Raw genomic sequence first — 13,841 nt, forward strand, 5'->3', positions numbered from 1 at the left:
TATCTATCAATTTTAATTTTTTTATTTATGTTTTAAACTAAAATCATATAAAAATAAATATAAAATTTTAAATAATTAAAAATATTAATATATGTGTACTAATAATTTAATATATATGTCAACGAAGTATAGCTCAAATGACATAGTCTCTCTATTCCCATCTAGAAGTCTTGAGTTTGAGTCTCACTCTTAACTTTAGGGAAAAAAAAAATATATAATCGATTCAGCTCACGAGCTAATGAGCTGAGTTTATCCAAGCTCAAGCTCAACTCATTTAATTTATGAACCCAATTCTAGGCTCAAGCTCAGCTCACCAGCTCATGAGTTCAGCTTATCGAGCTATTAACGAATCAAGCTCGAGCTAGTTCATGAGCTGACTTGAATCACTTTCATCCTGTTAGCTCAGCGATAGAATTATGATGCAATAATAATTGAATAAAGAAATATATGAAAATATGTATTGGAAGATTCAGCAAATGCAATGTATGATGGTCACGCTTTACGTCACTTCGAGTACAGGAAAATTAGACTCCTCAATCTCAAGTTGTTATTCTTCTCTACCCTCATTCTATTCTACCCATTACAATATAACCCCTTCCAGAATATTCCGATCCTAATTAACTACTTTGGCTTCCTTTACAATGCTTCCCATTTACCTCTCCATATGGTAGTCCTTCGTCTAATTAGAAGCCTTTCTCACTCTCTTGCCAACTGGGTCTGCTTCTTTAGTTGATCCAGCTCCAGGTTCTGCAATCTCTTCAATTGGGCTAGTTTGTGGGGCTGAGTTTAGAGAGGTTGTATCAGCTATCTCCTCCCCAACAATGATCTTGCCCTCAAGATCTAACTCTGAAAACATATGCAACAGTTGGTCAAAGTCCACCCAAGTTGTCTCCTCCTGTTAGTCCTGTGGTAAGCCCTCCCAATCCACGAGGACCTGTTCCACTTGTTTCCCATCTCTCGAGATAAAATGCCTCCCTAAAATCACCGTAGGTGCGGGTTAAAACGCTGTGGGTGCTACAGCCAGCACCAGGGTCGCCACATGCGGTTCTCCATGGAACTCTTTCAACATGGAGATATGGAAGACGAGGTGAATCGTGCTGCTAGCCAGAAGCTCAAGGCGGTACGCCACCTTCCCAACACGGTGTAGGATGTGGAAATGGCCAAAGAAGCTCCTGCCGAGATTTGGATGCTCCCTATGAAAAGGGGATATTTGACGGTAAGGCTTCAACTTGAGAAAAACCCAATCCCCTTCTTTGAATTTCTTGTCACGACGATGCCAGTCTGCTTGTTTCTTCATGCGGGTTCTTGCTTAGTGCAGGTAGAAACCCAACTCATCATTCAATATCTCACGAGTCCTTAAAAAGAGATTGATTTCTAGCACAGGGGACGCGCCAGGGCAGTAGCCAGGGGGTAAGTTCATGTGGAAACCGTGCAATGCCTCATGCGGTGTCATCTGTATTGCGGAGTGAAATGAACTATTATAGCAAAATTCATCCCAGGGAAGAAAGGCCACCCACTATTGTGGCTGCGAATGAGAAAGCATGTAGGTATTGCTCAAGGGAACGATTAGTGACCTCAGTCTGGCCGTCACTCTACGGATGATGCGCCGTACTGTAACATAATCGGGAGGTGCTGAACTCAAAGAGGCTGTGCCAGAAGTGACTGTGGAAGATGGGGTCTCAATCAGAAACAATGATAGAGGAAAATCCGTGTAATTTAACCACCAATCCAATAAAGACTTTTTGCCACTGAACTCGCAATGAAGCTGGCTCTCATGGGTTCAAAATGAGCAGTTTTATTGAAGCGATCAACCACCACCATAATAGCAGTATAACCTGCTGACTTGGGTAACTGAACAATAAAGTTCATTGAAAGTTCTGTCCAGGGTCCACGCAGCACAGATAAATGATTGAGGAGTCCATGAGATTTGGAAGTCATGTATTTGGTAGATTGGCATGTGTTGCATTGCTGAACAAATTTTAGATATCCCTACGCATGCTTGCCCAAAAAAATAAATCACCAACAGCCTTATAAGTCTTAAGTACCCTCGGATGCCCAGCCATAGGCGTCGCATGAAATTTAGTAAGTAGCTAGGTACAAAGGTCCTCAAAATTCAGCACCCATATCTTTCCTTTATACATAAGGAGCCCTTCTTGCAATAGATACTCAGGAGGCAACGCTCCCTTCTGATATTGCTCAATCAGTAACTGAGTGTTAGGGTCCTCTCTCGTAGCCTGTAAGAGTGATAGAGTCAATGAGGTATTGACAGTAGAGAAAGCTTGCAAGCAGGCTTCAGAGGGTTCTTCACCCCGTCTTGATAAGGCATCAGCAGCTAAGTTCGTCTTGCCAAATCGATACACTACCTCAAAGTCAAATCCCAATAACTTTGTAAGGTAATATTGTTGTTCTGGTGTGAGGACCACTTGGTTCATGAGTTCACGCAGACCCTGATGATCGGTCTTAATGCAAAACCGACACCCCAACAAATAGTGCTGCCACTTGGCCACTGCCTGGGTAATAGCGTAAAGCTCCCGAATATAAGCCGAAGCAATTGACAAGAACTAGTTAAGCTTTTTACTAAAGTAAGTGATAGGATGTCCCTGCTTTGTGTGTGAGGGTTGATTTAAGTCTCTCAAAGGCAAGGTCAGCTGTGTGGTCCCAATGAAAGTTGTTGTGTTAGAGGAGTTCTGTCAATGGGGTAGTGAGGTGCGCATACTTAGCCACAAAGCGACGGTCATACCCTGTGAGGCCAAGGAACCCAAGCAACTGTCTCAGATAGGAAGGCCTAGGCCAATCGACAATTGCAGCAATCTTAGAATTATCCACCTGAACTCTAAGTTTAGTCACCACATGCCCCAAATACTCAATTTGTTGCTGCCATAAAACACATTTGGAGAGCTTGGCAACAAAGTGATGTTGCTGCAGCACAGCGAGGGCTGTCTTAAGGTGATGTAAGTTCTCTTCTTTGGACTTGTTGTAAATTAAAATATCATCGAAAAATACAACGATAAACTTTCGAAAGTAAGGCCCAAAGACCTTGTTCATAGTGGTTTGGAGAGTAGAAGGAGCATTGGTGAGACCAAAGGGCATAACAACAAACTCGTAATGTCCCAAATGAGTCCAGAAAGCCATCTTTGGAATGTCGTTATCATGTACTTGAATTTGGTGATACCCCGAGCGCAAGTCTATCTTAGAGAAATATTCTGCACCACACAAGTCATCAAGGATTTCATCAATGGTGGATTTGGAAACTTGTCTTTTATTGTAACGGCATTGAGAGCACGATAATCAACACAAAAGCGCCAGCTCCCATCCTTCTTCCGTACTAGCAACACCGGGCTAGAGAAGGCACTGTGACTCTCCCGAATGATCCCGGCTTGCAGTATCTCTATTACCAGTTTCTCGATCTCCTCTTTCTGGTAATGGGATAACGATAGGGGGCGAACATTCACCAGATCAGCACCTTGTTGCAAATGTATTTGATGTTCGATGTCCCGTGGTGGCGGTTAGGTTCTTGAAACACCTCTTGGTATTCATGTAGTAATTGTAGCACTTTCTCATCTTGTTTTGGTGGTTCTGAAGCAGGGTTAGCTGGTTTAAGCACTCGTAAGTGGAGGAAGGAAGCAATCACAACAGCCGTCGCTATCTTATTAAGGGCCCTGTTTCCAATTGCCCCAGGTTGGAATAATCGTTCACCCTGAAGCTTAGCAGGCACATCCCCAACCTTAAATTCCATGGTCACGTTCAGATAGTTCATAGTGATGTCGCCTAACTGCATCAGCCACTGTGCCCCCAAAACCATGTCAGCCCCTTTGATGTCAAGCATGAAGGTCTCAAGGCGGAACCCGAAGCCTTGCATCTGGAGAGGAACGGCATTGCACTTAGAAATGCATCCAATACATTCCCCATTGCCTACATAGACATTCAACTGAGATACCAGAGTGATTGATAAGCCCAACGTCGTGACGGTTGAGGCCTTCATGAAGTTGTGGGTGCTACCCCCATCCACCAGCACCATTATCTCCGGATAATATACGCCAACCATGGCGTTGAAGCTTATCTCTATTACCCTTTCCTCAAGCGGCATTGCTATCGGGTTCGGTAGGGCCCCGCTAAGCTCCTCACCCGGTTCCTCACATAGCAGCTCTTCCATTTCTTCCCCACCCACGAGCAAAAGGTATGTTGATTTGCATTTGTGTCCCACTGAATATTTCTCATCACAATAATAGCAAAGGCCCTTATCACGTCGTTGCTTGATCTCTGCAGCTGAAAGTCGGTTGTGAGTATTTTCGCCACTGCTCTTTTGAGTTTGAATAGATGCCTTCTTTGGCGTCGTGAACGTGGGTGATGCATTTGGCGCTGACGAATGCACTAATGGGGTTTGAGCTCAGCTGAGAGTCGGTGGTGAGTATTTCCGCCACTGCTCCTCTGAGTTTGAATAGATACCTTCTCTGGTGTCGTGAACGTGGGTGATGCATTTGGCATGGACGAACACGCCAGTGGGGTTCGAGCTGAACTAAATTGAGTAAGGAAGTTATCGGACGGGTTGCGACCTCCATTCGGTCTCAAGCTAAGCTAAGTAGCTTGAAATTTCTTCTCATGGAGTTTGGCTGACGAAACCACTGCCACATACGATTTTGGTTTTTCCAACATCAACTCACACTTCACAGCATCTGTGACCCTCCTCCCTCCCCCCAACGAATAGGGAGATAAGCCAATCTTCTCCGAGCTTGGTGACCTGGTTCGAGAGCTCCTCAAAGTGATGTTGATAATCGGCCACAGTGGTCTGCTGTTTAAGCTCCTTGAGCACCGCCTTGGGGTCATAAAAAATATTGTGGCCAAATCTCACGCATAAGGCCTCAAGGAATCCTTCCCAATTGTAGTTGATGGCATTGTTAACGCACCACCGATACCAGGTGTAAGCTGGTCTCGTGAGGTGGAATGATAACATCCGCCCCCGTCATGCCTCCAAAACCGCGTACAATTCAAAATACTCCCTAGCATGGAAGGTCCACTCTTCGACCCCAACTCTGTCAAACATGGGAGGTCGTGCTCTCTTCGACCATCGCAATTGGTAAGTCTCCTCCATCGACTCAGCTGGGTCGTAATTCTCTGATGGCTCTGGGGTTGATTTCTTTAGCTTCAAGGTTATTCGGAGCATCCGCTCAATGTTTTTCATGGTGGTCTCTACGGTCCCTAGTCTCTCATGCGTGTCGCTGATCTAAGTAAGGGTCTCGATCTGACCTCTCTGAAGAGCAGCAATCTCGGATCGATTTTGGTTGCAAGCATCCTCCAAGCAGGAAATTGGGGTTCTTGGTTCCATCACGGGATCTCTCAATGAGAGAACCAAAAATGTTAGCTCAGCGATAGAATTATGATGCAATAATAATTGAATAAAGAAATCTGTGAAAATATGTATTGGAAGATTCAGCAAATGAAGGTATGATGGTCATGCTTTATCTCACTTCGAGTCCAGGAAAATTAGACTCCTCCCTCTCAAGTTGTTATTCTTCTCTACTCTCATTCTATTCTATCCATTACAATATAACTCCTTCCTGAATATTTCGATCCTAACTAACTCCTTTGGCTTCCTTTACAATGCTTCCCATTTACCTCTCCATATGGTAGTCCTTCGTCCAATTGGGGCCTTTCTCACTCTCTTGCAAATTGGGTCTGCTTCCTTAGTTTCAGCTCCAGGTTCTACAATCTCTTTAATTAGGTTGGTTTGTGGGGCTGAGTTTGGAGCGCTTGTATCACAGCCCTACTGGCGGATACGGGATCTCCATTACTCGTCGCGAGAATGGGGCGGGGGCGGGGACGGGGATGGATTATGGGTGGCGGGGGCCATGGGACCCATTGCCATCCCTAGTTTTCAGTTTAATTCTTAGGGATATTTAAGTAATTTGAAACATTTTAATCTCTACTTTTATTTTAAACTAAACATGATATTGAGTCATAACTTAGTTTTGTACACTTTATACCAAATACAATACTGGACTTGTTTCAGTCTCAGTCTCTCGGTTTCTATATTTCAATATCAGTTTTTCAGTTTTAATCTCTCTTCTAAACACTACCTAAAAGTATATGTTATTTACAAATTAAAATTTTTTTATTAAAAATACAAAAAAATTGAATTTTCAATACTTTTATTTTATACCTATTAAATAAAAAAAATAAATAAAACATTTCACTAATACTTGTAAATGTTTATGCTTTGATTGGTTTGGCATGGTTGAGCGTGACCTGAGTATCTACCAACACCGTAATCCAATCCATATACTGTTTCTGACTCTTATACGCCCTTCTCAAATTTGAATGAATGATCAATCTCTTCTATTAAAGCCAAAGCAAATATGAGAAATATGAGAACACCAAAGTATGACATGGACCTGTTTGTTAATTAGTTTTCTCAAGTCATTAGTTAGCAATTCTTTTCACTTTACAAACTTTCTAATTTCAAAAGATGTAGACATTAGGAGGGGCCAAAAATCTTTAAACCCATGCGTTATATAAGCCACTTTTATAGATTCCATTATTGAACATTAATAGATGAAAGCCAATAGGGATATATAAAAGAAGAGTAATTTTAAGATTATAGACAAATTAAGTTATACGCGGTAAATTTGAGTTGCAGATATTTGTTTATATAGAAATCTTAAGGCTAAAATTAGAGATTTATGAAGACTACATGTAACAGTAAAAACTTACTGTGACTTTCAAGTTTTAATTTTAGATAGAATATTAGCTGGGGTGTTTGGGGGGGGGGAGCCTGGTTTGATTTAAAAGAGAAATACAAATAAGGAGGAAAAATAGCATTTGAAAGAGACCGTACAGACTCGATTTATTTTTGCCATTAAAGGGCAGTGACGCAGTGTGCCGACGGATCACCCTCTGTAGTTTTTTAATAATAATAATAAGGGATAAGTACTTTTTTTGTCCTTAAGGTTTGGGACAAAAATTAAATTCATCTCCAACTTTTTTTTGTTATTAAAATCATCCTCAACGCTCAGAAACGCTTTAAAATCACCCTCCCCTCCATTAAACAAATTTTTCGAATACTTTTCCCCCTGAAGTCTTTGACGTTTCGTTTTCATTCCCGCGAAAGGACTTCAGTGTCTCATTTACATTACACACTTAAAAACTGATCTTTCACCTTCAATGATGTCCTAACAGAGGTTCATCGTCACCTAAGGAGTAGCGTTACTGCATTTGGATTGCGATGGCAAGAGTGTGGCAGGAATTCGTTCCGCTGTTGTCATCTCAAATCAAGTATGTATGCACAATTGGTTTCGGTTTTATGGAGCTTGACCTTAATAATGTGTAATGGATTTCGTTAGTTTTCATAAACTGGTAGGGTTTGATTTAAAGTTTTGTTATTTCGTTTTAGGGGATGGGAAGCTTTAATATGAGTATCTACCATGGGGTCGATTTGGATATGACAATGGGACATTGCAGTATATAAGGGGACAAAAGACATTGATAGAAGATGTTGAGAGTGATTGCTGGTTTGTATTTGAGGCATATGCCGAGTTGAGACAGTTTGGGTACACAAAGAAAAACGTTTCAGCCATGTGGTATAAGGATCCAAGTTCTAAATGGTTAGAGAAGGATCTAAAGTTATTTGCGGGTGACACAGATGCACTTGAGAGGTGTAGAATAGCGAAACTGAAGAGTCATGTTGAGCTGTTTGTTGTGCATAAGGTTGAGGATGCTAAAGAATTTCCTGCAGTAGGGTATATTGATGTTGGAGGACAGGGTGAATAGGGCCAATCAGAGGAAAATCTTAGGAAGCAATTGATGGTTTTTGAGGGTGAACAGGGTCAACATGTGAAAAGTGACAATGCAGAGCAAGTTAATGAAGGAGATAACTTGTACCCGGATGTGGCTGCTGAAAATGCACGGGTTGAATCGAACAGTGATGATGACAGCGATAATGAGGAGTTTATTCCGTCTGATCTTGAGGTTGACAGTGCAGATGATGCTCAGTTTACCAAGGTTCTGAGAACCGGACCGGTCATCAAACCGCTCCAATCATTGGTTCATTGGTTTGCTGGTCCAACCGGTCTAACTATGGTTCAACCAAAAAAACTGTTTTAAAATAAAATAATAAATAAATTATAAATAAACTTCCTAGAATATAGAAGCAGCTTGTGAGTGACTATTGAAAGAAATGCTAATTCAAATAGTACAAAGTGTGAAGATATCAGATAATACCATGATATATTGAAAGAAACCCAATAAACAATACTATAATCGCTGTTCCAAGAAGTCCTGAGAGAATGCAAAGCTAAATTAAAAACAGTAAATACAGAAAGTAATACTTCAAAGAGAGATAACAAGTATATCAATACTCGATACTCTTAATTGTTATTATCCTATTCCACAACATATGCAAGCTATAATGTACAAATACTTTGTTTCTACTCAAATATTTGTACTATAGGCATATCTGCATCATATACTATTAAATTAAACTTCCTAATTGTGACTATAGTTTTGATAAAATGGCCCTATTTACATATTTCTATTTGTACAAAATGGAAGGCAAGACTATCTAGCTTTAATTCTCTTACAAGAAACTAGTATAAATTGGAAAACAACAATGATAAAGCCATGAAGAGATTCTATTAGTTCCTACTAAATAAAACAATTATATCAAAACTAAAGGTGACTTTTCAGTATTAAGAAATTAACTGTGTCTCTTGAATCTCCAATTCAATTATGTCAGTAATCCAAAGAGTTGACTTACTATACAATAAAGGAGTGCAGAAATAGAAGGAAAGATGAAATGGTACCAGAAGGCAGAAAAAGAGTTACTTTTCTTGTTCCTGCGAGTGTGAGAATTGAGAAAGATGATCAACACAAAGCAAGTGAAGAGTGGAGAGTGAACATCCACAATTGAGAAAGATGATCAACACAGTAGAGCCACAAAACACACTACAGCACACTAGAACCCAGAACCCACATCAACAACAACACAGCCAGAAGATTAATAGCAGCACAAAATTAATACTACCAACAGCATTCAGCATTCAGCAACAAAAATTATCATTCAGCAACAAACAGCATTTGATTTGATTTCCATTTTTAACATTCAGCAACAAACATTACAAAACAGCAACAAATAATTCCTAATCACACTAAACCTGAAATCAATAAAGCTAAACAAAAAATTTTCAATGATGATTTGATTTCCATTTTTAGCAGCAACAAAAAATTTCAACAAAAAATTCAGGAATTAAACGAAAGAGCAGCAGCACAAAATCAATAATTTGATTTCCATTAATCTATTCACAATTTCACATTCAAAAATCAACAAACAGAGTATAAAAGGAAGAGAAGAACCGAAGAAGTGAAAGCAGTGCACTAACCTTCGATGGAGACACGAACGGCGACCGTCGAGACGGCCCCGAGCTACTCCAACCTCGAACAGAGAAGCCAGGGAGGACAGGGACAGGGAGAAGGAGGACGCCGAGCTACAAGAGAGGGCCTGGGCTACAAGAGAGGACGCGGAGGCACCGACAGCACAGACGATGGTGGCACTGTCTCAGAACCGTTGCAGGGAGAACCTAGGGTTTTGGTTGGGTAATTTTGAACTTTTCTTGAGTTCAAAGATAGTGATTCACGAACATGGGGTGTTGGGGGAAGGGGGTGAGTGAGTGAGGGCCAAGGTTCTGAAAACTGGCTGCTACGCGATGGACGGGAAGTGAGCGAGCACGAGGCGGTGGCTGTTCGAAGGAACGACGGCGGCGGCGGCACGAGATGGTGGCTGGACGGAGGTGAGCTCGATGAGATTGAAAGGATTGAAGAGCCCTCCCCTTGACTGAGTGTGTGTGCGATACTGAGAGGAGCTTGATTAGGGCTTGGCTTGCACGATGGAGTAAGAGTTAGGGATTGCTGGTGATTGAAACGGCGACGTTTAGTTGCCTTCTCTAAAAACCGGCCGGGTCATGGTTCCGTTCGACTGATCGGTTTCCGGTCGGTTCACCAGTTTAATGGTGGTTTTTGAAATTTACGGTTTTGCCTATTGTCCGAACTACTTTTTTTAACGGTTCATGATTCGATCGGTCCGATCGGTCGGTCCAAACCGATTTTCAGAACCTTGCAGTTTACAGATAGTGAAGAGGAGTATGATGATGAGAGTGGGTTTGAGGATCTAAGAGGTGCTACGGATAGTGATCGGGTTGATAAAGGCAAAGGAGTTGTGAATGGTAATTTCAGTGATGAGGAAGGTTTCAATAGTGATGAAGTGGATTTGGATTATGAAGTTGGTGGTGGTTCAGATAAGGAGGACAGACAGGATGATGATAACGATGAAGCTACTCGGTATCCAACTCATAAAGATGTTAAAGACATGACGAGTTATAAATGGGAGGTTGGAACTGTATATGCTTCAAGAGAGGAATTCAAAGACACTATAACAGCGTATGCGGTGCAAACAAGAAGGGAGATCAAGTATGCCAAGCTTGACGTAGTTAGAGTTAGGGCTTTTGTCAAGAGGGTTGTCCGTTTTGGTTATATGCAGCAAAAATGAGTGAGGAAAAGACTTGGCAGCTTAGGTCGATGAACCTTAAGCATACTTGTAGCCAGTCACATAGGGTTGGGATAATGCATACTACTTGGCTGAGTAAAGCCTTTAAGAAGAAGGTGGAACATAACCCAAAGTTCAAGATAAAGGACCTGGTGAACAAGGCACAAAGGAAGTGGAATCTGACTATGACAACATCAATGGAGGCCTTATTGGTCTGCTGCACATACATATGAGGTTGTGAATGGGTTGAACAAATTTGCTGTTGATTTGTCTGCTCAGGAGTGTTCTTGTAGAAAGTGGCAGCTCAGTGGTATTCCATGTACACATGTCATCAGTTGCATCAATTGTAAGGGTCTTGATATGGATGCATATGTTGATGACTGCTACAAGAAGCTTGCCTATGTCAAATGTTATGAATCAGTAATCAACCCTCTAAATGGCCTAGATTTGTGGGAGAAGACGAACTTTGATGATGTGATGCCGCCTCCCTATCGGAAGCCTAGCCACAAACCAGTGAAGAAGAGGAAGAGAGGACCTGATGAAGTTGAGGACAGAAGTCAGTCCCACTTGTCTAGGAGGGGGCAGATTCAAAGGTGCTCAAACTGTGGTGAATTAGGTCATAAGAGGGGAGGATGCAAGAAGCCACCCTTCTCTGTAAGTGTATTTACCATATGTATGTTAGGGTTTCATGTGAATGGTTGATTAACAGTAATTTTTTTTGTGTTTCAGGCCCAACCACTTAAGCAACCTGTTGTGAAGAGAACCAATAGAGGGAGGAAGACTTCATCTACAACGCCCATAACCAGGTCCAAGGCATCATCACAGCCTGCTATGCAACCTGCAACTAGAGGGAGGAAGAGGTCCAATAGGCAACAGAGATCATCATCATAGTCCCAACCACCCACCAGCTCATCTAGGCCCAAATCATCCCAGCCCAGGTCCAAGCCCACACAACCATCATCTAGGAACCAGTAGGTACTCTCCACCAAAGGTTCAAGATGAAGCCCATCAGAAGCTCCACACAGCACCCACCTGTAACAAAGAAGAAGGATGCATCTAGCTCTAGCCAACCAGTCAGGACTGTCTCATTTAGTCATAGAATTCAACTTCATGTCTCTCCAAGAAAGTTGAGGCTCATGGCAAAACTTCCACCAAGATTTTGGGAAAAATTTTAGAAAATTATGATCATTTCAGATGTGTTATGTTATTAATGTATTGCTGAATTGAGTACATTCAATGTTTGTGACTCTTTATTTTGACTGAAACTTATGTAATAGGGTTTATGCTTGTTGTTTCTTAGATAGCAATCATAGTTGCTCTAGGTTTATGGATTCAAAGGTTTCTATCTTTTGTTGTTGTTTCCCTTTAACTGGACAATATTTTGCACAGGTGAATTTGATGGTGACTGAAATTTTCACATTTTGTTGTCTTTTTGCTATGCTTATTAATGAATTTGACATAGTTGTGTTCTGTCAAATGTGCTTGTGGTGCTCTCTGATGTCAATTCATTTAGGCAAGTTTGTTTACACAATTCTTCAGTATCAATTCCACGCTAACAGATCTATTTTCATTGCCAATTTTTTCTCAAATTACAGATACAGCAACTCACTTACATAACTAATCACCAACACCATAAACCAAACTCATTAACACAGACTCTATCCACTCACAGCAGCAGATTCTCATTAACACAATACAAAAGAATTTACAAAACTCAAATTCATTCAAACACACCCTAAAAGAGCCATATATTCTCCCCTAATTTCATCAAGCATATTTCAGAGACATGACACAAGGTAGCTCCTGCTTCTGATTCAACCAAATCTGCAACCAGAAACAAATAAACTAATCCATCCAACCTTGCCCAACACTGCAGCTACCTTTAACTTCCACTCAATGTCCCTTACTTTTGCTTTCAGGGCTAAAATTTTCCTCTTTAACCTTACAACCTGCGGATCTTCACTCTCACCTTCTAGGTCTGCCCATCGGAAGAACTCAAACTCTTCTTTAATCTACAAGATCCCACCAGAGTCAGTACCCAGAAGCAAAACATTACCATCAATCAAAAACTAAAACTAAAAAAACGAACCTCATAGTAGACGCAGCCCCAAAATCGTCGCCCAGTGTTGTTCTTCGTTCCTGAAGTTTGTAGCAGGGGTCTCTCACCATGTCCACAGAGAAGCTCCCTCTTCTGCACAGACGACCGACTACGAGACGACTTTGAGCTCTCGGCAACCATGGCTCCACCCAGCTTCTCCAACCCTAGCAGCCACTCGATTACGTTGGTTGGGGGTGAGATTTTGATTTAATCGCACCCTCTCCAACCAGTTATAAAAAATAAAATAAAATTTTTTTAATCATTAAAAGGTTTCAACTACCGGTAACAACTGAAAGGGCAATTTTTGTATTTTTTTTCTTTTAATTGAGTTCTTGTATCAAAATTTTTATAATTGGGTCCCGACATTATTTTTTTTTATTTGGATTCCTGTACCAATTTTTCTTTTTAGTTGGGTCTCTATAAAATTAAACCAATTACTGCTAAGAATGACCTAATTGAAAAAAAAATTAGTGCAGGAACTCAATTAAAAGAAAAAAAATATAGAGACCTAATTAAAAATTTTGCAAAACTATAGAAATTAACAGAATAATTAAACTAATTTTAAATTATTTAAATAAAATTAGATTAAATAAAAAATAAAATCAAGTCAGGTAGTAATATATCTCGGATACAATGACATGATTTTGTTTTTTTGTTTTTTTGTTTTTTTTTGCTTTATTCCGAATGCACAACACCCTAAATATATACATCTATGCAAATGTATATCAGGTGCATTCAAGATATATTTTTTTAGAAGTGTTATTATACATTTTAGATGGTGCTTAAAAAGTGGTGTTTAACTTACTAAAAAATATTAAAATTAATATTTAATTTAAGGGTAAAGTATTAAATTAGTTCTCTACGTTTGGGCATAATCATGTTTTGGTCCTTAAAGTTTAAAGTGTCCTATTTGAATCCAAAAAAGTTTTATTTAATTTCAATTTAGTCCCACCGTGAGGTCAAAGATAAATAATTAACAAAATGTCCTACATGACAGCAGTATAAGAACAAGGTCGATAATTTGGAGAATAGGTACAAGCTCCAGAGGCACAAAACCAACCGTGAATGTATCAATACATGTATTTAATATTTTTTTTAGTTTTATAGAAAATATTTAACTTTTTTTTATTCAAATATGACACTTTAAACCTTAAGAACTAAAATAAAATTAAATCCAAACGTAAGAGACTAATTTAGTACTTTACCCTTAAT

At 40.3% G+C, this 13,841-nt stretch overlaps 1 protein-coding gene across 1 annotated transcript; it reads right to left on the reverse strand.

The window, feature by feature from the left end:
• LOC107640128 lies at positions 12,346 to 12,770 on the reverse strand. Its single transcript, XM_016343677.1, has 2 exons — positions 12,621 to 12,770; positions 12,346 to 12,543 (listed from the first exon to the last, which is right to left on the reverse strand). The coding sequence occupies exons 1-2, from the start codon at positions 12,768 to 12,770 to the stop codon at positions 12,346 to 12,348; spliced, it is 348 nt and encodes a 115-aa protein (XP_016199163.1).

This window comes from Arachis ipaensis, chromosome B05, assembly GCF_000816755.2.
Source record: "Arachis ipaensis cultivar K30076 chromosome B05, Araip1.1, whole genome shotgun sequence".
NCBI lineage: Eukaryota > Viridiplantae > Streptophyta > Magnoliopsida > Fabales > Fabaceae > Arachis > Arachis ipaensis.